The 26,317-nt window shown below is 34.1% G+C and overlaps 2 protein-coding genes across 7 annotated transcripts in view; both read right to left on the reverse strand.

Moving 5' to 3' along the window:
* Positions 1 to 5,522: 5,522 nt before the first annotated feature.
* LOC135130637 (sodium-coupled monocarboxylate transporter 1-like) lies at positions 5,523 to 21,407 on the reverse strand. Its single transcript, XM_064058056.1, has 8 exons — positions 21,166 to 21,407; positions 20,940 to 21,099; positions 20,766 to 20,883; positions 7,101 to 7,168; positions 6,888 to 7,042; positions 6,699 to 6,839; positions 6,370 to 6,588; positions 5,523 to 6,308 (listed from the first exon to the last, which is right to left on the reverse strand). The coding sequence occupies exons 1-8, from the start codon at positions 21,357 to 21,359 to the stop codon at positions 5,627 to 5,629; spliced, it is 1,737 nt and encodes a 578-aa protein (XP_063914126.1). The 5' UTR covers positions 21,360 to 21,407; the 3' UTR covers positions 5,523 to 5,626.
* Positions 21,408 to 25,345: 3,938 nt separating this feature from the next.
* Positions 25,346 to 26,317, reverse strand: part of Imp (IGF-II mRNA-binding protein) — a 123,834-nt gene continuing 122,862 nt past the window's right edge. For all 6 annotated transcript variants that reach the window (XM_064058051.1, XM_064058050.1, XM_064058052.1 and 3 more), the window contains 2 exons: positions 25,678 to 25,923; positions 25,346 to 25,624 (listed from right to left, as the gene is read on the reverse strand). In XM_064058051.1, coding sequence (XP_063914121.1) covers positions 25,445 to 25,624; positions 25,678 to 25,923 — 426 coding nt within the window. In that variant the 3' untranslated portion in view covers positions 25,346 to 25,444. The remainder of the gene's footprint in view (positions 25,625 to 25,677; positions 25,924 to 26,317) is intronic.

Here is a 26,317-nt window from a genome sequence, read left to right on the forward strand (position 1 = left end):
GCTTTTTTTTTAAGAACGTGAAACCTCGGGGACCCCATCTGTTTTTTTTTAAAGAAGATCAAACCTTCTCAGGAGCCCCAATTGTCTTTTTTTAAGAATGTGAAAACTTTTTCGGGGGTTCCACCTATATTTCTTTAAAGAACGTGAAACGTTTTTGGGAACTCCCGACTATCTTTTTTTTTAAGGAGGTGAAACCTTCTCGGGGGCACCAACTGTTTTTTTTTTTTTTTGAGAAAATGAAACCTTCTGAGGGCCCAATTGTTTTTTGTTTTAAAAGGTGAAACCTTCTCGGGGTCCTAAGTGGCTTTTTTTCAGAAAGGTGAAAACTTCGAGGGGGTCCCAACTGCATTTCTTTAAAGAACGTGAAACCCTTTTGGGAACTCCCAACTATCTTTTTTTACGAAGGGGAAACCTCAGGTGCACTAACTTTTTTTTTTAATAATCTGAAACCTTGGGGGCCCTAACTCTATTTTTTGTAAGAAGAAGAAATCTTGTCGGGGATCCCAACTACCTTTTTTTTCAGAAAGTGAAATCATCTTGGGCGTCCCAACTGTCTTTTTTTTTAAGTGAAATCTTCTGAGGGCCCAATTGTTTTTTATTTTAAGAGGTGAAACCTTCTCGGGGTCCTAAGTGGATTTTTTCAGAAAAGTGAAAGCTTCTAGGGGGTCCCAACTGCATTTCTTTAAAGAGCGTGAAACGCTTTTGGGAACTCCCAACTATCTTTTTTTACGAAGGGGAAACCTTCCCAGGTGCACTAATTTTTTTTTTTAATAATCTGAAACCTTCGGGATCCTACCACTTTTTTGTAAGAAAACGAAAGCTTGTCGGGGATCCCAACTACTTTTTTTTCAGAAAATGAAATCTTCTCGGGCGTCCCAACTGGATTTTTTTTTAAGTGAAACCTTCTGAGGGCCCAATTGTTTTTTGTTTTGAGAGGTGAAACCTTCTCTGGGTCCTAAGTGGTTTTTTTTAAGAAAGGTGAAAACTTCTAGGGGGCCCCAAATGCATTTCTTTAAAGAACGTGAAACCTTTTTGAGAAGTCCCAACTGTCTTTTTTTTACGAAGGGGAAACCTCAGGTGCACTAACTTTTTTTGTTTAATAATCTGAAACCTTGGGGGCCCTAACTCTATTTTTTGTAAGAAGAAGAAATCTTGTCGGAGATCCCAATTACCTTTTTTTTCAGAAAGTGAAATATTCTCGGGCGTCCCAACTGTCTTTTTTTTAAGTGAAACCTTCTGAGGACCCAATTGTTTTTTGTTTTAAGAGGTGAAACCTTCTCGGGGTCCTAAGTAGCTTTTTTTCAGAAAGGTGAAAACTTCTAGGGGGTCCCAACTGCATTTCTTTAAAGAACGTGGAACCCTTTTGGGAACTCCCAAATATCTTTTTTTTACGAAGGGGAAACCTTCTCAGGTACACTAACCTTTTTTTTTAATAATCTGAAACCTTGGGGGCCCTAACTCTCTTTTTTGTAAGAAGACGAAACCTTGTCGGAGATCCCAATTAGTTTTTTTTTCAGAAAGTGAAACCTTCTCGGGTACACCAACTGTCTGTTTTTTAAGAAGATGAAACCTTCTCTGAGGCTCCAAATGTCTTTTTTTTAAGAAAGTGAAACCTTCTCGGATATCCCAACTACCTTTTCTTTACTGAAGATGACATCTTTTCGTGGGCTCTAACTGTCTTTTTTTTAAGGTGAAATCTTCTCGGCGTCCCAAGTGTCATTTTTTTGAAAACTTCTAGGGGGTCCCAACTGGTATTTTTTTAAGAAGAAGAAATCTTCTCGGGGTCTCAACTGTTTATTTCTATAAAAGGTGGAACCTTCTTGGAGGCCTGAACAGTTTTTTTTAGAAAAGGTGAAACCTTCTGGGGTCCCAAGTGTCTTTTTTAAAGTAGGGGAAAACTTCAAGGGGGTCCTAATTGTATTTCTTTAATGAACGTGAAACCTTTCTGGGGACTCATCTTTTTTTTAAGAAGATGAAACCTTCTTTGGGACTTCAAATGTCTTTTTTTTGAAGAAGGTGAAAACCTTCTCAGGGATCCCCTACCTTTTTTTTTCAGAAAGTGAAATCTTCTCGGGGGCCCCAACTGTCTTTTTTTTAAGAAAGTGAAACGTTCTGAGGGTCCTAACAGTTTTCTGTTTAAAAGGTGGAATATTCTCGGGGGTCCGAATAGTTTTTTTAGAAGATAAAACCTCGGGATCCCAAGTGATTTCTTTAAAGAACGTGAAACCCTTTTGGGGATTCCCAACTCTCTTTTTTTTTTAAGAAGGTGAAACCTTCTTGGGTACACCAACTTTTTTTTAAGAATGTGAAATCTTGTGAGCCCAACTCTTCTTTTTTAAGAAAATTAAACCTTCGTTGGGGCTCCAACTGTCTTTTTTTAAGAAGGTGAAACCTCTTCGGGGATCTCCACTACCTTTTTTTTTTCAGAAGATGAAATGTTTTCGTGGGCTCTAACTGTCTTTTTTTTAAGGTGAAACCTTCTCGTGGTCCCAAGTTTCTTTTTTTCAAAGAAGGTGAAAACTTCTAGAGGGTCCAAAATGTCTTTTTTTTAAGAAGGTGAAACCTTCTCGGGGTGGCAACTGTTTATTTTTATAAAAGGTGGAACCTTCTCCGGGGCCCGAACAGTTTTTTTTTTTAGAAAAGGTGAAGCCTTTTAGGGCCCCAAGTGTCTTTTTTTAAAGTAGGAGGAAACTTATAGGGGGTCCCAACTGTATTTCTTTAATGAAAGTGAAACCTTTCTGGGGACTTTTTTTTTTAATGGTGAAACTTTCTTGAATGTGAAACCTTGGGGGCCCAACTCTTTTTTTTAAGAAGAGTGATCTTTCTCTGGGGCTCCAAATGTATTTTTTTAAGAAGGTGAAATCTTCTCGGGGATTCGACTACCTTTTTTTGAAACCTTCTGGGGGATTTCAATTGCCTTTTTTTCTAGAAGGTGAAACCTTCTCGGGGCCCCAAGTGTCTTTTATTAAAGAAGGTAAAAACTTCTAGGGGATCCCAACTGTCTTTTTTTTTTAAAGAAGGTGAAACTTTCTCGGGGTCCCAACTGTTGATCTGAAAGGTGGAACCTTCTCGGGGGCTCGAACTGTTTGTTTTTAAAAGGTCAAACTTTCTGGGGTCCAGTGTCTTTTTTTTAAAGAAGGTGAAAATTTCTCGGGGTCCCAACTGTTTTTTGTCTTAAAAGGTGAAACCTTCCCGGGGTCCCAAGTATCGTTTTTTAAAGAATGTGAAAACTTCTCAAGGTCCCAACTATTTTTTGTTTTAAAAGGTGGAACCTTCTCGGGGTCCCAACTGTTTTTTGTCTTAAAAGGTGAAACTTTCTCGGGGTCCCAAGTGTCTTTTTCAAAGAAGGTGGAAACTTCTAGGGGATCCCAACTGTCTTTTTTAAAAAGGTGAAACTTTCTCGGGGTCCCAACTGTTGATTTAAAAGGTCGAACCTTCTCGGGGCCCGAACAGTTTTTTTTTTAAGGTGAGACTTTTTGGTGTCCAGTGTCTTTTTTTTAAAGAAGATGAAAACTTCTAGGGGGTCCCAAATGTCTTTTTTTTTTAAGAAGGAGAAACTTTCTCGAGGTCCCAACCGTTTTTTGTTTTAAAAGGTGAAGCCTTCTCGGGGTCCCAACTGTTTCTTGTTTTAAAAGATGGAACCTTCTCGGGGACCCGCCCAGTTTTTTTTAGAAGGTGGTCCCAACTGTCTTTTTTTAAAGAAGGTGGAAACTTCTAGGGGATCCCAACTGTCTTTTTTAAAAAGGTGAAACTTTCTCGGGGTCCCAACTGTTGATTTAAAAGGTGGAACTTTCTCGGGGCCGGAACAATTTTTTTTTAAAAGGTGAGACTTTTTGGTGTCCAGTGTCTTTTTTTTAAAGAAGGTGAAAACTTCTAGGGGGTCCCAACTGTCTTTTTTTTAAAGAAGGAGAAACCTTCCCGAGGTCCCAACTGTTGTTTGTTTTAAAAGGTAAAGCCATCTCGGGGTCCCAACTGTTTTTTGTTTTAAATGGTGAAACCTTCTCGGGGTCCCAAGTGTCTTTTTTTAAAGAAGATGAAAACTTTTCGAGGTCTCAACTGTTTTTTGTTTTAAAAGGTGAAACCTTCTCGGGGTCCCAAGTGTCTTTTTGAAGAAGATGAAAACTTCTAGGGGGTCCTAACTGTCTTTTTTTTTAAAGAAGGAGATGTCCTAACTGTCTTTTTTTTAAGATTGTAAAACCTTCTCGAGGGCCCGAACAATTTTTTTTTTAAAGGTGAAACTTTCTGGGATCCAGTGTCTTTTTTTAAAGAAGATGAAAACTTCTAGGGGGTCCTAACTGTCTTTTTTTTAAAGAAGGAGAACCCTTCTCGAGATCCCAACTGTTTTTTGTTTTAAAAGATGGAACCTTCTCGGGAGCCCGACCGGTTTTTTTTTAGAAGGTGGTCCCAACTGTCTTTTTTTTAAGAAGGAGAAACCTTCTCGAGGTCCCAACTGTTTTTTATTTTAAAACGTGGAACCTTCTCGGGGGCCCGACCAGTTTTTTTTTTAGAAGGTGATTCCAACTGTTTTTTTTTTAAGATTGTAAAACCTTCTCGAGGGCCCGAACAGTTTTTTTTTTAAAGGTGAAACTTTCTGGGGTCCAGTGTCTTTTTTTAAAGAAGGTGAAAACTTCTCGGGGTCCCAAGTGTCTTTTTTTAAAGAAGGTGAAAACTTCTCGAGGTCCCAACTGTTTTTTTGTTTTAAAAGGTGAAACCTCGGAGTACCAAGTGTCTTTTTTTTAAGAAGATGAAAACTTCAAGGGGGTCCCAACTGTCTTTTTATTAAAGAAGGAGATACCTTCTCGAGTTTCCAACTGCTTTTTGTTTTAAAAGATGGAACCTTCTCGGGGGCCCGCCCAGTTTTTTTTAGAAGGTGGTCCCAACTGTCTTTTTTTAAGAAGGAGAAACCTTCTCGATGTCCCAACTGTTTTTTGTTTTAAAAGGTGGAACCTTCTCGGAGACCCGAACAGTTTTTTTTTAAAGGTGAAACTTTCTGGGATCCAATGTCTTTTTTTAAAGAATTTTCGGGGTCCCAATTGTTTTTTGTCTTCTCGAGGTCCCAACTGTTTTTTGTTTTAAAAGGTGGAACCTTCTCGGGGTCCCAACTGTTTTTTGTCTTAAAAGGTGAAACCTTCCGGGGTCCCAAGTGTCTTTTTTTTAAAGAAGGTGATATCTTCTAGGGGGTCCCAACTGTATTTTTTTTAAAGAACGTGAAACCTTTTCGGGGACTCCCAACTATCTTTTTTTTTTAAGAAAGTGAAACCTTTCTATATTATCATCAAAAAGAAAAAAATCGCAAAATCAAATTTTATAATTTTTCAAAGAAGCAGGATTTAGTGGAAATACCAATTACGGTAGCCATTTTTTTGGATTTATCTACCCAGTGCAAACTAATACACCAGTCATTGTCTAGGACGATCTGCAAATCTTTTAGTCCAAGCTAGTACCAATATTACATCAAGTGGGTTGGAATTAATTGCTCAGGATTTTTATTCTATGTATTTGATATAGTAATTGAAAATACAATCACTATGACCGTTTTATTATTACTGACAAGAGTTCTATTTATAATTAAAATGTGACAAAAATGCCAATCAACAAGAACAACTGAAAATAAAAACGAAAATTGCTAAGTTAACTCCGTATCCATCACTAAATCTTTTCTGTTGTTAGTGTCAGCTTCGCGCTCCCCATTCAGAAACCTGTGGACAATCGGCGACAACAAATCCCTATGAACTTGTTTTTCAGTCCCGCCTGTTACCAAACTCACGATGTACCCCACAACAACCGCTACCACAGCACCAACCACAGTATAGTACATATACGACATTCTATACAGAGCAAACACCGATTCGACCTCCTTATTGCCGACTTGTGGTGCCACAACACTACTCAAATACCCCGAAACCCAGGAGTCACACCCTTCAATCGACACATTTTTCTTCGGAAAGGTTATAACTCCTTGGGCCATTTTCATCTGGGTGCCTATAGAAATCCACCCGATCAGTGACCCGCTGACTACTCCTCCGACGATAGCGCCCTTGGAATTGGCACCAGGAAAAAACATGCCTAGGACGAAAATCCCCAAAGTGGGTCCAGCTGTGATGGCGCCTAGACTTAGAGTAGCTTGGATAAGCATTCCCAAGTTTTCTACGACGAAAACGAGCGCAACGCAGATGGTACCTATTACCACTACCATGATTTTCATGAGAAAACTTGCTCGAGCTGCCGACAAGGGTTTTTTTAGTTTGGGTTTGATGAAGTCTTCGAAGATGACGCCCGTCATGGAGTTCAAACCGGTGGACATGGAGCTGAAAAATAAAAACGACTGGATACTTAGGTTTTGACGAAGATTCTTCTGTACTTATTTACCTGAGGGCAGCACTGAAAACTCCGCTGACAAAAAGTCCAGGCAAGCCGGGAATGACAGTGGCGACATGCATCACAAAATAGGGCACTAATTGGTCAGATTTGGCGACTGAACCATTTGTTATTGGGTCACATTTATGGTAGTAGGCGTAAATGATCAGACCGACACAGCAACAGAGGGAAACCAAACCCCACATTCCAAGAACTAGGAGAATGACGGTCCTAAAAAACAAAATTACGTTGGAGTTCTTCAAGGATTGGTATTAGGCGCGCTCCTATTTATATTTTCCTTGGACGATTTCTTATGCAGACTTAGTATATATGTAGCTTACAATCTAGCCGATTTAAGAGTAGGCATTGCTAAAAACCTCTGGGCCATAGTTTGATTGACGGAGCACGTAGCCAACCAAGAAAAGTAGTGTCCAATAGCAACAGTCCACAGTGTGTGTCGTAACGTAGGATCCCAGTCCAAACTACAATTGTAACCGTTATGAAATTATCTGTCTGTAATAATTTTATACTTGAAAAAGTCTAATCTGTCTCCATGTTGATTTCGTTTCCAAACTTCGCTAAACCCCCCAACGCTTTCCATGCCCATGATAACAACAACAATCATGGATGCAAACATCAAGACTGTCTGAATTGCGTCAGTCCATACTACAGCTTTTAAACCACCCTAAAATTTACACTTTTGTAGTTCATATAGGAAATGTATGGAAACACTACAAACTTACTAGTGTGGTGTAGAAAATACAAATAATGCACACAGCAGGAGTTATCAGGTGTAGGTTTATTCCAGTGACTGAAATTTTAATTTTAGTGTTATGGTTGGTAACGTTGTCATGAGTAATTTCTGTCAATGATAATGAGTCTGTTAATCATATTAATGTTCATTCAGATAAACCACGTGTCAAGACATTTCCCTAATCACTAATTTTCTTGTGACTTGAATTTGAACATTGATTCTCGAAAGACCTCGAGCGTTTCCCGAAACCGCGTTCTCAAAGTACGTCGGGTGTTTCCGAGACCACTAAGAAAAAGGTCAGGTCAGATCAAACCTTGTCAAACTGTCGACTTACCTTATTTAACAACTGCACTAGAACTCAGAATAGAGCAGTTCATTTCAAATTATTAATATATCTAGGCGTCTTTTCTTGTTTAATCTTTGTTTTTTTTTTTAATATAGAGTTTTATTTCAATAACAAGATGATAATTGACATGTTTTCAGTTTTTTGTTGGAAAAAAAACTTCGTATATTTAGAAAAAATTGGTCTAAAGAGTTTAGACAGTACTTCCCTCGCTGTCGGAAACTTGACGACTGCATGCCTATTGTGTTTTTTTTCTCATTACATTTTTGTAGTGGGAATTTAAAAAAAAATTGCGATGACGTCATCAACATTTTTGCAAGGACACGTATATCAGTTGGGATAGATGTAGTGTAATACTAAGAATAAAATTATTATATTCTCAAATTTTCGGGAAAATGAATTGGGTCGTTTGAATATTGATTTGTAATAATCAATAAAATAACGAAACAATTTACTCACGTATACCTACGTATCAGAGGCAACTGAAAATCGTGTATGTATAAACATTGTTAATTTAAGATGACAGGCGTAACAGCATACGTGAGAGCCAAACACAGAAACTGTAAACAAAACGACCGTCGGTTTTATTGCTTCGACTTCCGCTTATTATATAAAACATTGGGTTTTATTTTAATTCTTGACGGTGAAATTCACAATTGGTTGATTATAAACATGTCTATTTCACATTCGCGGAATCAAGTGAACGCATAAAACAAATGCAGGTCTGTAATGTTAAAGTCGATGTAAATAAGCGTGCTACCCATGTTTCAACCGAGTTTTTCCTTTAACAAATTTTGTGTCTACCAAATTGGGTTGGTTGGGGTGTAATACTAATAATAAGTGTTGCCTTTAATTTAATCAATAAAATAAATTGACTTCATTAATTTTTTTGAACCACCTCTTAAGAAAATCTAAAAAATATGAATGGAATGATAAATCACAAGTACAAACTCATCATATTTTTTGCATTTTAGATAGGATTTATTCAGCAAAATTTAAGGGTGACGTCATCAATTTTTTTAGGAGGGATGAACAAATACATTTTGAACAAAAGTTTACCATGCTTATAATAACTTTAAAATATTCCCAAGATTTCAAAGCATTCGGTTTTGTAATTCCTGATTAAATCGATAAAATAAATTCACGCCTTCATTAATTTTTTTGAGTCACCCTGCATATGCAAATCCAAAAATATGAATGGAATGATAAATCACAAGTACAGACTCATCATATTTTGTACATTTTAGATACGATTTATTCGGAAAACTTTTGAGCTGACGTCATCAGTTTTTTGTAGAAGATAACCAAATATATTTTGACTAAAAATTTATTATGCTCTTTATAACCTTAAAACATCTGCAAGATTTCAAAGCATTCGGTTTTGTAGTTCCTGATTAAATCAATAAAAAAATTTACGCATTCATTAATTTTTTTGAGTCACTCTGTATATGCAAATCCAAAAAATATGAATGGAGTGATAAATGACAAGTACAGGCTCATCATATTTTGTACATTTTAGATATGATTTATTCGGCAAACTTTCGAGCTGACGTCATCAAGTTTTTGGAGGGGATAAGCAAATATATTTTGACTAAACATTTATTATGCTCTTTATGACCTTAAAACATCTGCAAGATTTCAGAGCAATCGGTTTTGTAGTTCCTGATTAAATCAATAAAATATATTTACGCATTCATTAATTTTTTTGAGTCACCCTGTATATGCAAATCCAAAAAATATTAATGGAATGATAGTTCACAAGTACAGACTCATCATATTTTGTACATTTTAGATATGATTTATTCCACAAACTTTTGAGCTGACGTCATCAAGTTTTTGGAGGGGATAAGCAAATATTTTTTGACTAAAGATTTATGATGCTCTTTATAGCCTTAAAACATCTGCAACATTTCAAAGCATTCTGGTTAGCAGATTAAAAATTAAATTTCAAAATGTTGTTTTATAATTTTGATTTTTTTTCCAAAAATCTGGACGTTTCGGGTGAAAAGTCGATTCAGAGTTGTAAACTACATGTGTAGGACTATGTTATTTTATACAATTGAAAACCCATTTACTATGTACAATTTTGAAGTGACGTCATCGCTTTAGTGGTGGGGATGATTCGACAAATTTTGGTTAGCGTTTTACCATCTACATGATATTCTTAATATAAGTACAAAATTTCACAACAATCGGTCGAGTACTTTCGGAGATTATCTGTCTAATAAAAATCCGTGACAACAGACGGACAGACGGACAGACGGACGGACAGACGGACAGACGGACAGACGGACAGACGGACAGACGGACAGACGGACAGACAGACGGAAATGGGAGACCTATTTCTTCGTCTTCTAGGGGTCATGAAAGATCGAGAAAACGTAAAAGTAGAGAGTCGGCCGACGGACTCGATTACAATACTTCCTTTGCTTACGCTCGGGAAGTAAAAATGGGCAAAATATAAGCCCCACCCACCCACCCCTTCTCAATTCTGATGAATTTTTTATTCATCATGGGCTCATTTCTAGAAATTACGATATGAAATATGGTTTTATAAGGGTAGAATTTTCTAGAAAAATTTTAATTTTACAATTAAACTTCGCCCCTCGGTCTGATTAGGAATGAAAAAATCATCACAATCGAGTTAGGGTGGGTGGGTGGGCGGGCCTTATATTTTCCCCTTTTTCTTAATATAGGTAGTCGTCTTTTTTTGTTTAATCTTTGTTTTTTTTTTAATATAGAGTTTTATTTCAATAACAGGAAGATAATTGACATGTTTTCAGTTTTTTGTTGGAAAAAAAAACTTCGTATATTTAGAAAAAATGGGCAAAATATAAGCCCCACCCACCCACCCATTCTCAATTCTGATGAATTTCTTATTCATCGTGGGCTCGTTTCTAGAAATTACGATATGAAATATGTTTTTAAAAATGTAGAAATTTCTAGAAAAATGTTCACATTGCAGTTTTAAACTTCATCCCTCGGTCTGATTTGGAATGAAAAAAATCATCACAATCGAGATAGGGCGGGTGGGCGGGCCTTATATTTTGCCCTTTTTCTTAATCTAGGTAGTCGTCTTTTCTTATTTAATCTTTGTTTTTTTTAATATAGAATTTTATTTCAATAACAGTGTTCCTGTGTTTATATAGTAGGGAATCTGTCAGAATTTACAATTCTTAAAAGGATTTAGTTTGGTTTTCAACTCACTTTTGGACAACATTTACGAATTTCAGTGTTAATAAAGTGTCATAAACGTTTGTTTCTTTAGTACCGGATGCCTATTAATGATTGAAACAAATTTTTGGGTTGGCAATTTTGACATGTGCTTACCCAAAAACCGAGTCATAAAACATATATTATTTGACAGCTCGCTTAAAAAAATCCATTTTTTTTAAACTTTCAAAATGTCTTTATTTGACGTTACACAAAGAACTGTCATATAGAGAATTTTTTACTGATTACAAATCAGAAACATTTTTGCGATATCTCTTTAACAAACGTTTTCCACGACTTGATGGCCGGCGATTCAGTAGTACTATTTTAGTAAGAAAAAAATTCGTCGGAAGTTGTTTCGACCAAACTTCCCTCGTACCAAAAGTAATAAAATATAGGGTGGGTGAGCGGAGCTAGTATTTGTTAAAATAAGACTGATTTTGCTAAATGACTGAATAATATTAAGAATAATCATCGGAATGAAGAGGGGTTGGGTGGGCGGGGCAATTGCTCGTTTATAAAAGATTCTGTAGGAAAAAGTTTAACTTAGCCTCGCCCATCCATCCGTTCTCTCATTTTTTTCTTCATAAATAAGAAGTGTTATAGCAAATAAGTAATATAACAAAAAAAAAAAATACGATTAACAGTCTTTTTAACAGTCTAGACACATATAATTCATTGCGCCCACCCACCCCGCCTCCATTTCAGTGATTCATTTGATCTAGTACGAATGAAAGGTGGATGTCAATTGAAGAGAGATATAATTGTTAGAATAAGAACAGCGTGTGTAGGCGGGGCTAGTACCTGTTAAGAAAAGATTAATTTTAATAAATGTCATACCGTCTAAGAAAATAAAGGGTGGGTGGGAGGGGCTACTACTTGCTAAGGTAAGACTGATTGTGGCAAACGATATACCCTGTAACAAATAGAGGGCGGGTGGGCGGGCCTAGTTCTTGTTGAGATAAGCTTGATTTTGGTAAATGATATATCTAAGAAAAAGGAAGGGTGGGTGGGCGGGGCTAAAACTTGGTAAGATAGGACTGAACAATATGAAGAGTAGTCACTGGAACGAAGAAAGAGTGGGTAGGCGTGGCTACTGCTTGCTCATAGAACTAGAAAAAAAGATAAATTTAGCCATGTCCGCCTCCTTTCTTTATTTCACTGACTTATTTTATTTAGTGTAAAATGGAAATTGAAAAATAACAATATTGTATTACCAAAATTTCCTGAAAAAATGGAGTGAGTTTAATCAATAAAATAAATTGACTCATTAATTAATTTTTTTGAGCCAAATCTAAAAGATGAGTGCAGTGATAAATCACAATATCATCATATTTTGCACATTTTGGGTACAATTTATTCGGCAAAATTTTAAGCTGACGTCAACAATTTTTTGGAGGGGATTGCAAATATATTTTGATTCATAATGTAAATACAAATCGGCCCAGTACTTGCGGAGATTATCTGTCTAATAAAAATCAGGAATGGTAGACAGACAGATAGACGGACAAACAGACAGACAGACGGACAAACAGACAGACGAAAACGGAAAACCTATTTATTCGTACTCTTCTTGCATTTACTGTATCAGTCGTGACATGCGATAAATAGATTATGTTTTGGATACATGTTACTAATTAAAAATATCAACAACCTTGACAGCTGACAATCGGAAATTATAGGCAACATTATGATACCAATTTCAACTAAAAATCCAGGATTGCCAACAGATCACGGGGAGTACCAATCAAGTGGAAAAAAATGGTAATATTTCTGTGTACTCAAATTTAGGTTGGCAACATAGTGCTTGATTTAAAAGACTCCACTTGTTGCCAACCTAAAATTGAGTGCGAACAAATATTACCAAGATTTTCATTTGATTTTCACTTAACTGGCGACCAAGTTTTAGTCGTGCAACAGGTCTATTACTTAAGTCAATAATGTAGTTCATAAAAAATCAAAAATTACTAAAAAAAGTGTTATTTAAAAATAAAGAATTCTCACGACAATTACTGATCCAAAATGAAAATTTTCTAAAAATTAACTTTTGAAAAGCTTAAACCTTAAAATCGGATCTATTTAAATACAAAAAACTGTTACCTCTTCAATTTAAACAGTCGATCCAAATAAAAAAACTTGTTTCACTACAACTCGTCGCCTGAGAACTTATTTGATCTACAGAACAGAGCGCGCTCAGGCCAATGTCGACTCTAAGCGTTCAGAAGTGATTTGGTTAGTTTGGACTATAATTTGTGCGGGAAATAGTTGTTTGGTCGGTTTTTATAACGACTAAGTGAATATTTTTGGTACATATTTAGATGATTTTACATATTTTGTTTAAGAATTAATTCTTTATTTGTGTTTTATACTAGCAAAACGTCTTAAACTAAGAATATTGTTGAAATCGTAATAACCCAATGGATTTTTTTCGGGGAAATGTTTTGGAAATACTGTGTTCTATTTTGTATGAATTTTTAAATGTTTTAGTGACAATTTTTGTGGTTGTTTTCGATACACTTTATGATATTAACAGTGAGCAAAAAAAAATGAAGAATTAAAATAATCGAAAATTCGAAAAATCCAGAAATCTAATAATCGAAAAATCGAAGAACTGAAAATCGAAAAAATGTAAAATTCAAAAATATAAACTTTAAAAACCGAATAACGAAAAATCGGGAAATCGAAACTCCCAAATTTAAAAAATCGGGTAACTGAAAAATCGAAACATCGAAAAACTGGAAAATCGAAAAATCGAGAAATCGAAAAATCAAAAGATCAAGAAATCGTGGAGTCGAAAAGTCGAACAATTGAGAAACGGAAAATAGGCCAAAATCGAAAAATCGAAAAGTTAAAAATTGAACAATTTATAAATTGAGAAATTGACAATCAAAATATCGAAAAATCCAAATCTCGATAAATCGAGAAATCAAAAAACTTAGAAATTCGAAAAATTGAAGAATTGAGAGATTGAAAGATCAAAATAACGAGAAATCGACGAACAAAAAGTTAAAAGTTGAAAAATTGGAAAAACGGAAAAATCAAAAAACGAAAAAATGGAAAACTGGAAAAACTGACAAACTGAAATAGGCCAAAATAAAAAATTGAAAAACTGATAGATCGAAAATCTGAACAATCACATCTCGATAACTCGGGAATGAAAAATTAACAAATCGAAAAATTAAGGAAGTCGAAAAATCCAAAGATTAAGAAATATTGAAAAATTAAAATATCAAAAGATTGAAAAATCTAAAATTTAAAAATCCAAAAATTGAAAAATCGAAAAAGTAAAAAGGTAGACACATCGAAAAATCCAGAAGTCAAAAAGAGAAGAGCCCAAGAATTGAAATATTGAAAAATCCTAAAACTGAAAAATCGAAAAATCAAAAAAGTGAAGTCGAAAAATAGAAACCTTAAAAAATCAAAAATTTGAAAAATCAAAAAATTAAAGAATTGAAGAACAGGATAATCGAAACACTCGAAGGTCAAGAAATGGGAAAATCCAAACATCGATTAATTGAAAAATCGAAAAATTGAGCGTTTATGAAAGTCAAATTTGAAAAATTAAAAAATCGAAAATTTGACAAAATGACAATTGAAAAACAGAAAATCTAAAACCGGGAAGTCGAAAAATCAAAAGATTAGGAAATCGAAACATTTGAAAAATTCGAAAACTTGAAAAATTCAAATATCGAAGTACTATCGAAAAATCTAAAATTTTAAAAATAAAAAAATCTAAAATTTAAAAATCGAAAAAGTAAAAAGTCAACACATCGAAAAATCCGGAAGTCAAAAATGGAAAAGTCGAAGAACAGAAATATTGAAAAATCCGAAAACTGAAATATCGAAAAACTGAAAAATGAAAGAAAAATTGACGAATCGAAAAACTGAAAAATCCCAAAACTGAAAATCTAAAGAATCGGAAAATCGAGAATCAAAAAAATGAAGTCGAAATATAGACACCTTAAAAAAATCGAAAAATTGAAAAATCAAAAACCTGCAAAATCGTAAGATCGAAAAATTGAATAACAATTAAACTGAAATGTCCAAAAACTGAGAAATTAAAAAACTGAAAAATTGAGAAATCGAAAAATCAAAAAAGTGAAGTTGAAAACCCAAAAACCTGAAAAATCAATTATTTGAAAAATCGACAAACAAAGAGTTTATAAAAGTCAAAAATTGAAAAATCCAAATATTTCAAAATCGTAAAATTGAAGAGAAAAACTGAAAACCGAGCAATTGAAAAATTGAGATATTGAAGAAGTGAAAAAAAAAGAAACTCAAAATCGAATAATTAAAAGGTTAAAACAATTGAAAAATCGAAAAATTGTAATATTGATACCTGAAAACCCTGATTAGTTAAAAATTGAAAAAACGAAAAACAAAAACTTCTATAAACTAAACAATCAAAAATACACAAAAAATTAATTTCAAAATCCAAAAATTTTAAAATGAAAACCGGAAAACTAAAAAATTAAGAAATTGTAAAAAAAAAACATGGAAAAATTGTAACAGCGAAAAGACGAAACACTGAAAAACCGAAAAATGTAAAAACCGAGAAATCCAAGAATTGTACACTTGAAAAAAAACCCTAATAATTATTTGAAATAAGTGAAAAATTAAAAATCGGGAAATGTAAAAATGAAAACGAGATAGATTTTTAACACTGACACCTGAAAACGTGATAAATTGAAAAATCGAAAAAATGAAAAATTATAAAAAGATGGAAAATCGAAAAATTAAAAAGCAGCTTGGGAAATTGCACCATTAAAATATCTGCAAATTAAAAAATCGAAACATACAAAAATTTTACTGAAAAATAAAAATCATAATGAAAGTCGAAAAACTAAAAAATCGAGAAATCGAAAAATATAAAAACGAAACACGGAAAAATCGAAAAATTAACAATTAAAAAAACAAAAATTTAAAAATCTTGAATTGAGAAAATTGTAAAACTGAAAAATCAGAAAAGAAACATTGAAAACCTGAACAATTTAAAAATTGAGAAATCGAAGAACTACAAAAATAAAGAAACTCAAAATCGAATAATTAAGAGGTCAACAGTTGGAAAAGGAAAAATTGTAACCTTAAAAATGAAAAAACTGAAAATCTAAAAAAGACAAAAATCGAACAATAGCAAAATTGAAAATGAAAATAGAAAAAAATGAAACTTGAAACACCGAGAAATTTTAAAATTGTAATCTTAAAACTTGAGAAACTGAAAACCTCGATAATTGAAAAAACAACTGAAAATTTGAAAAACTGAAAAAAAAGAAACTCTAAAATCGAAAAACTGTTGAATTAAAAATCGAGAAATAGAAAAATACGGAAAACAAAATTTTCTAGAAATAGAAAAATCGACAAATTGTAAAATTCAAAAGTTGAAGAATGTCAAAATAAACATCGAAAAAGTGTAAAATTAAAAATTCGAAAATTGAAAAAATGAAACATTGAACAATAAAAAAATTGAAATACCGAAATGTTGAAAAAATACTGAACTGTTTAATTACAAATCGAGAAATAGAAAAATACGGAAAACAAAATTGTCTAGAAATAGAAAAATCGACAAATTGTAAAATCCAAAAATTGAATAATAAATAGGAGTAAACTGAAAAGTCCCCAAACTAAACTTTCGAGAAACTGAGAATTCGAAAGTTGAAACAGCAAGAAATTAGTTAGAAACCGGTTAGGATGTGTATCAGATCACAGATGATGGCTTATAAATCAAATCGTTTCCGAACGCTTAGAGTCGACATTGGCCTGAGTGCGCTCAGGTCTGTAGATCAAACAAGTTCTCAGACGACGAACTGTAATTCGTGCGACCTGAATTCAGGGGGACGCTAGACGAGAGACAAGTTTGAATTAGGCGCCATTTGTTGCCTTAAACGTAACCAGTAGTTCTTCTTTAAATCTACCTGACGTGCTGGGATAGACGACTACCGGACGTAGATCATAAAAACATCCTAAGCCGATAATGCAGAATAATGATAATTTATGACAGGCGGCCCACAACATACCTTCAGCACAGAATAATCATTTCTCGTATTCTTTTGACATATTAATTTTAATATTCGAGATAATTATTATATTATTCAAACACAATTTAGACACTGTAGAGCAAACAAGGCTTATCAAGCCCATCTATTAGTTTATTCGCCTAAATGTATTATTGATACCGTTTTCAAATTACACCAAAATTGAAAAATCGAAAACTTAATAATTGAAAAATTGAAACATTTTAAATGAACAAAATCGGTAAACAGAAAAATTGAAAAATCTAAAAATCAAGAAATTGAACAATCTAAAAATTAAACAATTTAAAAATCGAAGAATTGGAAAACCAAAAAATCTAAACCGAGAACTTGAAAAATCGAATAATCGAGAAATCAAAACATCAAGGCGAACAAAAAAATTAACGGAAAATCTAGAACTTAAAAATCGAAAAATTAAAATATCTATCGAAAAATTGAAAAACCGAGAAATCGAAACATCAAAAAATGGAAAAATTGAAGAACCGAACATTGCAAAATCCCAGAACTGAAATACTGAAAAACTGATGAAATGAAGAAATTCGAGAAACCGAAAATATGAAGAATCGAGAAATCGAAGAATCGATAACTTGAAAAGTCCCAATAGTAATATGTCGAAAAATTGAGAAATCGAAATCGAGCAAAACTGAAGTATCGTAAAGTTAATAAATTGAAAAACTGAAAATTTTTGAACAAAAAAATACTATCAAAAACTAAAAATTCAAAAAATCGAGAAATTGAACAATAAAAAAATCAAAATCCCAGTAAGTTGATAAATAGGAAAATTTAAAAAACAAAAATTTTTAAAATCCAAGAATTGAACAACAAAAAAAATCTAAGCCTGAAAACTCAGAAAATCAAACGATCGAGAACTCAAAACATCAAAGAAAACAAAAAATCTAAAATTTAAAAATTCGACAAATTGAAAAACCATGGAACTGAAAAATCGAAAAGTCGAGATAGTGAGAAATCTAAAAACCTAAAACATTAAAAACTGAAAAATTAAAGTATCGAAAAATTTAAAAACCGAGAAAACACAATACCAAAAATTTGAAAAATTGAAGAAACGAAATATTGCAAAATTCCAAAGCTGAAATAGTGAAAAACCTAAAAATGGAAGAAAAATTAAAGAATCGAAACAGTGAAAAAATCTCAAACTGAAACATTGAAATAATGGGAAAATCAAAAAAATTGGTCTACAGAGTTTAGACAGTACTTCCCTCGCTATCGGAAACGTGACGACTGCATGTCTATTATGTTTTTTTTTCACATTAGATTTCAAAGCATTCGGTTTTGTAGTTCCTGATTAAATCAATAAAATAAATTTGCTCATTCATTAAATTTTTTGAGTCACCCTGTATATCCGAATCCAAAAAATATGAATGGAATGATAAATTACAAGAACAGACTCATCATATTTTGTACATTTTAAATAGGATTATACGGCAAACTTTTGAGCTGACGTCATCAATTTTTTGGAGAAGATAACCAAATATATTTTGACTAAAAATTTATTATGCTCTTTGTAACCTTAAAACATTTGCAAGATTTCAAAGCATTGGGTTCTGTGTTCCTGATTAACTCAATAAAATAAATTTAGGCATTCATTAATTTGTGGAGTCATTCTGTATATGCAAATCCAAAAACATGAATGGAATGATAAATCACAAGAAGAGACTCATCATATTTTATACAATTTACATAGGATTTATTCAGCAAAATTTTGGGGTGGCGTCATCCATCTTTTAGGAGGGATGAGCAACTATATTTTGATCAAAAATTTACCATGCTTATGATAAATTTAAAACATTTCCAAGATTTCAAAGCATTCGGTTTTGTAGTTCCTGATTAAATTAATAAAATAAGTTTGCGCATTCATTAAATTTTTGAGTCATCCTATATATCCGAATCCAAAAAATATGAATGGGATGATAAATTACAAGAAGAGACTCATCAAATTTTGTACATTTTAGATAGGATTTATTCAGCAAAATTTTGAGATGAAGTCATCAATTTTTTAGAGGGGATAAGTAAGTATATTGTGATTAAAACGGTCCTGGTTTAATAACAAAAAAATATTGTTCGTCTATGAAACAAGCTCGTCTTAGACAAAGTATTCGTAAACAAAATATGTCGTAAAAAAATGTACGTATGCTGGTCCCGACTGCGTTATGGTTTAAATATTTTTTAGAAAATCCTGTCATGGATGTAGAAACATTTGTGACAGCCAAAGAGGTTTTTTTTGAGAAAATTATCTTTGAATTTAGACTAAATTGAAATAGACACTAGGCAATAGGCACATTTGGGCAAAACAAACAGAAATTAGGGTTACGGCTTCAAATTTTGGACGTATTTACAAACTTAGACCGACTACAGCAGTAGCTAAAACTGTGGAGTCTCTATTGTACAGTACATTTAGAGGTAATAGTCATACATACTATGGACAGAAAAGTGAGGAAAAAGCTGTCAAGTGTTTTGAAATAAATAAAAATATAAAAACTGAACGGTGTGTCTTGTTTATTTCAAAACAATTTCCTTACTTGGCTGCTAGTCCAGACAGGGTTCTAGAGGATAACGAGTGCATTAGTTGAAATTAAATGCCCTTCAAAATCGCAAGATTTCTTTCGCGAAGAAGCGGTTAGAAAAAAAATAATCAAATTTTGTACATTGATGGACAGAGAATTGAAACTAAAAAAAAATCATGATTACTACTTTCAAGTCCAGGGACAAATGCTTGTTACGGGTATTTCACAAGTTTATTTTGTTGTGTGGACACCCAAAATAAAGAAAAAAACGAAGAAATATGTAAAAAGATGGCAGATAAACTTGGCAGATTTTACTTTGGCGCATTATTGCCCGAAATAATTGATTCAAGAAGAAAGAGGAACCTGCCTTTGCGAGAGATTTTTTTTAAATAAATAAAATTTGTTTCTATTTTTTTTATGTACTTTAATAATTTATTAGGAGTACATTTTTCATCACTAAGACTTGCATATTTTTATTATAAATATATTTTGAAAATGATCTCTCGGCAAATGAAAACATATACGAGCACTTTTTTCGAGTAAACAATGAAGGGAGAGGTTACTGGGCGTAGGGCTTTTTTAAAACACCTCTTTTCTGGGATAAGTAGTAGATACACTTAGATACTTATACGTGTTAAACAAAAGCTGTATTTTATATATTTATTATTATTATTATAAATATGTTTATTAGTTTTATTGATTAAGAAAGCAAAATATATATTAAAAATAATATTACAATGAATTTTTTTAATCATGTGTATTGAATTCAGGATCCTGAGTGGAGTAAAAATATTATAGTTCCCCAGTTTTAATTCGGTTTTATGATAGTACCTCATTGCGTAAAAGTTAATTTCCTTAACAATAGATTACTACGGCCGGTCCTGGCGGCTTGTTATAAAACTGAGTTCCTTGCCATAAATTAGAAAAATCAGTCGAGAACTCTAACGATCAGCTTATGGTAGAGCAGGCGATAAGGGTTTTACCTGGAAAGTCGCTTCCGTAAATTTGAGTGGCGCTCCTATCGGCAAAGTACTGAACTAACTGCTCAAATTCTGTCGAATTGATACCCATTTTTTTCAATAATTGTTAGTTTTTATTAAAAACTCTGCTAACCAATAGATCATTAATTTTCCTCTGATATTCCTGTTAAAATTATTCGACGTATTTCGCATTAGTTTGTGATATATTTTGATTTTAATAAACACATTATTATTTAAACAAATTGTACCACTAACAAACATTTAATGACTCTGCGCCCTGTAAAAAGTGATGTTTTATCCATGTGCGAATTTTCAAGCGATTCTATGATGGTTATGAATCAAAAAACTTGAAAAGAAAACATACAATGCTGCTTTTTTTACGATATTTCTCAGCCATATTCTTTTAATTAATTGAACTGGTCTCTGCGCTCTAGAATATGAAAAAAATATTATACTTCGTCTAGCGAGTCCCGTGGATATAGGGATATAACACTGTTATTTTGGTCGAGCATTGGCTTAAAACATTCTGCTTCATATCATTAAACTAATAATCACTTGTATTTTTACCTTGGTTGAATGCTAGAGCTGGCACGTAAATCACTATAGGAATATAGAGCATCGTCTCTATTAGAAACAACACGGACCCTAGCAACCTTACTGTATGGTTAAACCGAAGATTTAAATACTGAAAATAGTAATAAGCCGGTAAAATCAACATTAAAAAAAAGTGATACCGAGTACCTCGTAGGTGGACGTCAGTTGTAATTTATAATACACAGGTAAAAAAATATACATCAGTGTTAATGCAACCAGGGGCTGAGTCGATAGGACCATCCACAACTGAGTTCCATAGGTGTACATTTCAGCTGGAAACCCTAGTAAGCTTATACCAGACACGTAACTAAAAGTAAACAAAATTATGGAATAAAAATTGCAAAACTCCTGGGTGATGTCGGCCAAAACTTACCTTGCTAGTAACGACATCGACATCGGCAGCACTCCTATAGACTTGCTACCCATCAAATATTCAGAAGGCGTATTTTGCTTAACTTTGGCAAAATAGGCAAAATAGATACCGATCAACGAAGAAATAATCAACATTGTTGCAAATACAACGTAGTCAAAAATACTAAAAACAGCAGTGGCGTCTTCTGAAGACATTTTTACATTAATAAGTAGTAAAAATAAAGTGAAAAACACACTGCGAACGACTATAACCAACTACGATACCTATTATTGTAATACACGAATTTATACCGGGCACAATTTAGTCGTAATTGGAAAATTGTGCTCCCTACTGTGGCCGGCGGTGGTCCTCATCCTATTGTTAAAGTCGAAAATGAATGTGAATTATTTGGGTTAGAGTGTGTGAATAAAAATCGTAGAAATAAGGGAACACTATTTATTTACTGAAATAAATGGACAAACAAACGTTTGAATCAAGTATGCCAATTCATGAAAACTTCTTTCTGGAAAGAAACAATAAAATACATAGAACTATCATGTATTTACACCCGCCATATGAAAAATGAAGAGTTCACATGACTTATAATCACCATCTACATTTAACAACAAATGTTAAAATTTATTGTTTATGCAACGCGTTCATCTGATTGACTCTATCTATAATAATAATAATTAATAATCGTAATAATATTTTCAAAGTGGGAAGTAAGGCAAGCCCGGAGTAAATCAATCAGAACTGTGTATTCGTTACTATACTGGAGAAAACATGAAAAAGTCCTGAGCTATAATTCCTGAGAGAAACCATTTATCGGATATCGTAATGTAGTGTTGATTGCGTTGTAGATGTTGATTGATCAAAGCAAACGTTCTCCGTTACAAATAACATTCACAAAAGAATGGCACACTTACACAAGTACTTTTTTTCGACTATTTACTACATAAGATTCTGTCGTACAAATAGCATTCACCAGAAAATTTTAACTTATATCAAAACCCAGAAAAAAGTAAAACTTGAACAACAAATTAAATTTTATAGAAATATATTAATTACTGAGGTAGTTTACTTCTTAGATCGGATAATGTACAATACTAAACGGTAATCATCGTGTTGTCCTGGTGGATTGTGTTATTATAATCATTGGTACTGCAATGCAAAACCGCGAGATGGCGCACCGACAAGTTTTAGGCTGGAAGTACGATTATCCGTGTCTAAGTTACCTAATCTATAGCGGCTGGTTTGCACAGTCAGTCTCCGTCCAGCATTGTGTTGTTTTAGTAACATGTATACTATTATAACTATATAAGTGGTTGTAAAATAATAATCGTACACTCAAGTAAAAACGACAAACTATAAAATTCATCAGGTGAAGAATTATACAAGTATGTTGTAACTATATACTAAAGGATGACTTTGATTTCACGTAAACCTTACTAACATCTTTATGCTATTGTGGATGCGACTTTATCCATGTTTGAAAAAGGGTTTGCTTGAAATCATCTTCTCGTTCTCTTTAACTATTAACTTAATGAAATAATTATAAAATGCATTCAAACTATAACTATTTTATATAACTTTTTTTTAGTAATAGATCCCGGCCTCCGAACGACTTCGCCAAAATTCCGATAAAACTTACACGGCGAAAATTTAAAATTCGTCAACAAGAGACTGCCTCTAACTCTACTTTAAAAACACCTATTTCGACTCGACACACACGACTCTTATTTTTGAAACAGCAAATATATAAGGGGGCAATCCATCGTCACGGGAAGTCGGTCGGCGACGCGAGATTCCGGTTAGGCACTATTTATACCATAACATAGTGTTTTCTCTTGCTTCTTTTTCCTTTTTTTAAATATAATCAATTGATTTATTGATCAGTTGCTAACAACGAACGTAAGCATTACATGGAATCGACTAATGGGTCGGTTTTTATTTTTATTTTTTTTCAATTAGTGTTGAAGCTAAGACCTGTATGCGCGTACATCATTTTTCCAATAAAAACCTTTTTACAGTGTCTCTAACGGGTCGGATTCGGTTGAAGAGACTCGTGTCGTGCACGCGGGGTGCACGTAGATTCTGATGTTTTTTGGTCATTCTGATGGTCAGATGGATGGAGCTTTTTTCATTTTCATTGAACAATCGATCTATGACTTGTGTCGTTTTTTCTTTTTTGTTTTTAGGGGGGGAAGGGATTATGATACATAGTCCGAATATGTTTAGTAAATTTTGCGACAGAGATAAAAATAATGTATGAAATGCGTTAGATTTTTGATGTTTTTTTCCCGAGATGCTTGTGTGAAACAAATGGATCGACCAACTAACGTCGTTTTTGGTTAATTTTGAACTAGACTTTGTACTCTTTGAACAGATCGTTTTGTACAATCGCGAAAAGATGCGTTTCTTTTCTTTCTTAGTTTGTTTTTGTTGTTTGTTTGTTTTGAGAAACGAAAATAAGTTTGCGTGGTGTGTGTTTGTGTGTGTGTGTGTGAAAAAGTTCCCGAATGTAATGGGGCGTAAGTGCTGAACCGATGACTGTCAGTTGATATATTGTTAACCCTCGAACAGTCTACTCTTTTTTTTTTAATAAATAAATACAGCTTTCTGGTAACATCCTCGCACTTTGGCACACTTATAAACTGTACAAATAATTTAAATTCTTTAAAATTTTCTTTTTATACATAATCAATAAATATATATTCATATAATAATATATCCATTTTTTCACAATTTTTTAAAATAGCGACCCCGCTATATCATTATTTTTTAAAAAATCTAACAAAAAATATCCTCCCCAACAAACAATTTTTATCAAAAATATTTTTTACAGGTCCGGACTATTCCGGGGGCTCTTAGGCCCAATCTATACCTCCCGAGTTTGTACTATCAGGGGCGCGGCCGACCTTGACGCAAGGCAGCAGGGCCGCAACAGCTGTCTCCTATCTGGTAGTATTTATAATAATTCAGCAACAATCACGTGACGGCCGTCCGCCACGCCCCCCACTCCCAACGAACAAATAATAATCGCAGGGGGGCGTGGCGTCCAGCCCAATTATATTCAAATATTATTTTAACAAATCTCCTAACAATAATTACAATATAGTTAAAAACGTCTCTCACACGCACACTTTGATTAACAGTTTCTTCATTTTTAAATAGTAAATAATTAAAAGGTCGTTGCACGCGGCGGGACGCCCTCAGGTCCGACGTCCCGGCTCTCGAACACATAACGGACACGCACAACAATTTCGCGTTTACAAAATTTTCTTATTAAAGCTCTTATTTTCACATTCACACCTTTTATTTTTTTCTTTTTAACATAACAACAGCCACGTTAACGCGGTACTCTGCAGAGGAACTTTCGCCTTTTTGATGTAGTGCTAGTTTAAAGTGGAACTCTTCAGATGGATAACGGTGACTGCTCTTTGTTTCGTCATGACTAAAATTTTCGTTCGTCTATTTCAGAATTTTTGTCTCGGTTTTTTTTTCGAAATTTTTTTGCTGTCTTTGTGTGTGTTTGCAGAAATGTCGACGGTTGAGTGCGAGCGGTCAGCGAAGTAAGACGCATGAACAATTAAAGTAGCCTTAATAACGCCGTTCATGTCAACACTTACAATCATCTTTGGTTGTCCTTGCATCAGGTAGTAGTTAACAATCTGTGTATGTATATTGTATTGTAAATAAAAAAGAAACACTGCTGTTATTTTGATGAGGTTAGTGTGGTTGGTTGCTGTTCTCTTAACGGAAATTTCCTATGGCTATAAAAATCTAACTTTATTTTGATTAGCTGAGGTAGATTGTAATGTTGGGCACACAGTTTACCATACCGTATTCCAGTTTCTTCTCCAAACTTTCCACCAACTCGAAATAATCATCATCATCTCCGCCAAATTATAAACGAAACGAAATGGACGTATCGGCAATAAAGCACTGTCTGAAAAATGCACTTGCTTGAGGTATTCGCGGTTCACGTTTTCTTCTTCTTCTTCTTCTTCTTCTTCTTCTTCCTTCTTTCAGCACGGAATCGCGCACACCGTCGGAGAGATGGAGATAGATAGATAGAGAGAGAGAGAAAAAGAGAGAGACAAACCCGAGCTCGAGAACTGATACGAAAAAGGAGAGATGGTGTGTGTGTTCGGCGACGACACGCGACAAGACAATGCACTCACGCACGATTCAGATTGGAAGGATGATATTGCATTAGTGGAAGGCCTCGAGATGTTAATGTACAATAGGGTATGCATAAACCCATGCACAGGGCAGTGAACGTTGCTAGCTGGCGTTACTGTTGTTGTTGCTGTTGCGGTTGTTGTTGTTGTGGCGGCGGCGGCTGCTGTTGCTGCGGTTCGAGCGAGGCAGCCTCCGATTGGCTGGGGTCTTTGGGCTGGCGCTGTTGGCGCGGTCTTCCCTGAAGAGGCACTACTGATTGCAATACCATGGCGCGGATGCGACGCTGCGCCGACTGGAACAAGGAAAGATTTAATTACCGACGGACGTCGCCACGGTCGGCCTTACTTGAACACTGAAGAATGGTCCAATGATATGCACCGTTGTTTCATCCTCTTGAGGAGAAGAACCCTGTTCTGGCAGTTTTATTACGCTTCCGGTTACGCGCTGGAGCTCGCGCACGTTCTGACCTCCTTTGCCGATGATCCGGCCGACTTGGGAACTAGGAACCATTATTTCTACCGTTAATCTGACGTCGTCGGAGCCAGCTACGAAGCCTTCTTCTCGCATCTTCTCGAAGATCAAATACTGTGCCTGGAGACATTATTGGTTCGTTCAGTATTTTGGTTTAACAAAAGTCATGATCTACAACTACTTTGATTGGACTTCCAGTCCAACTTTTTTACAATGAAAAGACCGACATATAGAAATAGGGACCTACTTTCTCACATGTTAGAAAATGCGAAACGTCTACAAAATAAACCCTATTACAATACTTCTCCAGCTTATTATTCGAAGCTAAAAAATTGATTTAAAACTATCTAGATAGAACTTCCCTGGCTACTGAAATACAATCAAACAAAATTAATTTCTTAGAAAAATTGTTAATTGATTCTGCAAATTTTATCTATTTTATGAAAATTCCTATACAAAATGTTCCATTTTGCCCGTTCCTCTTAACATCTTTGATACTTATGAAAAGAAATAT

Source organism: Zophobas morio, unplaced genomic scaffold (genome assembly GCF_036711695.1).
Source record: "Zophobas morio isolate AGI-343-1 ecotype UQ-CSIRO unplaced genomic scaffold, CSIRO_AGI_Zmor_V1 ptg000017l, whole genome shotgun sequence".
Taxonomy (NCBI): Eukaryota; Metazoa; Arthropoda; class Insecta; order Coleoptera; family Tenebrionidae; genus Zophobas; species Zophobas morio.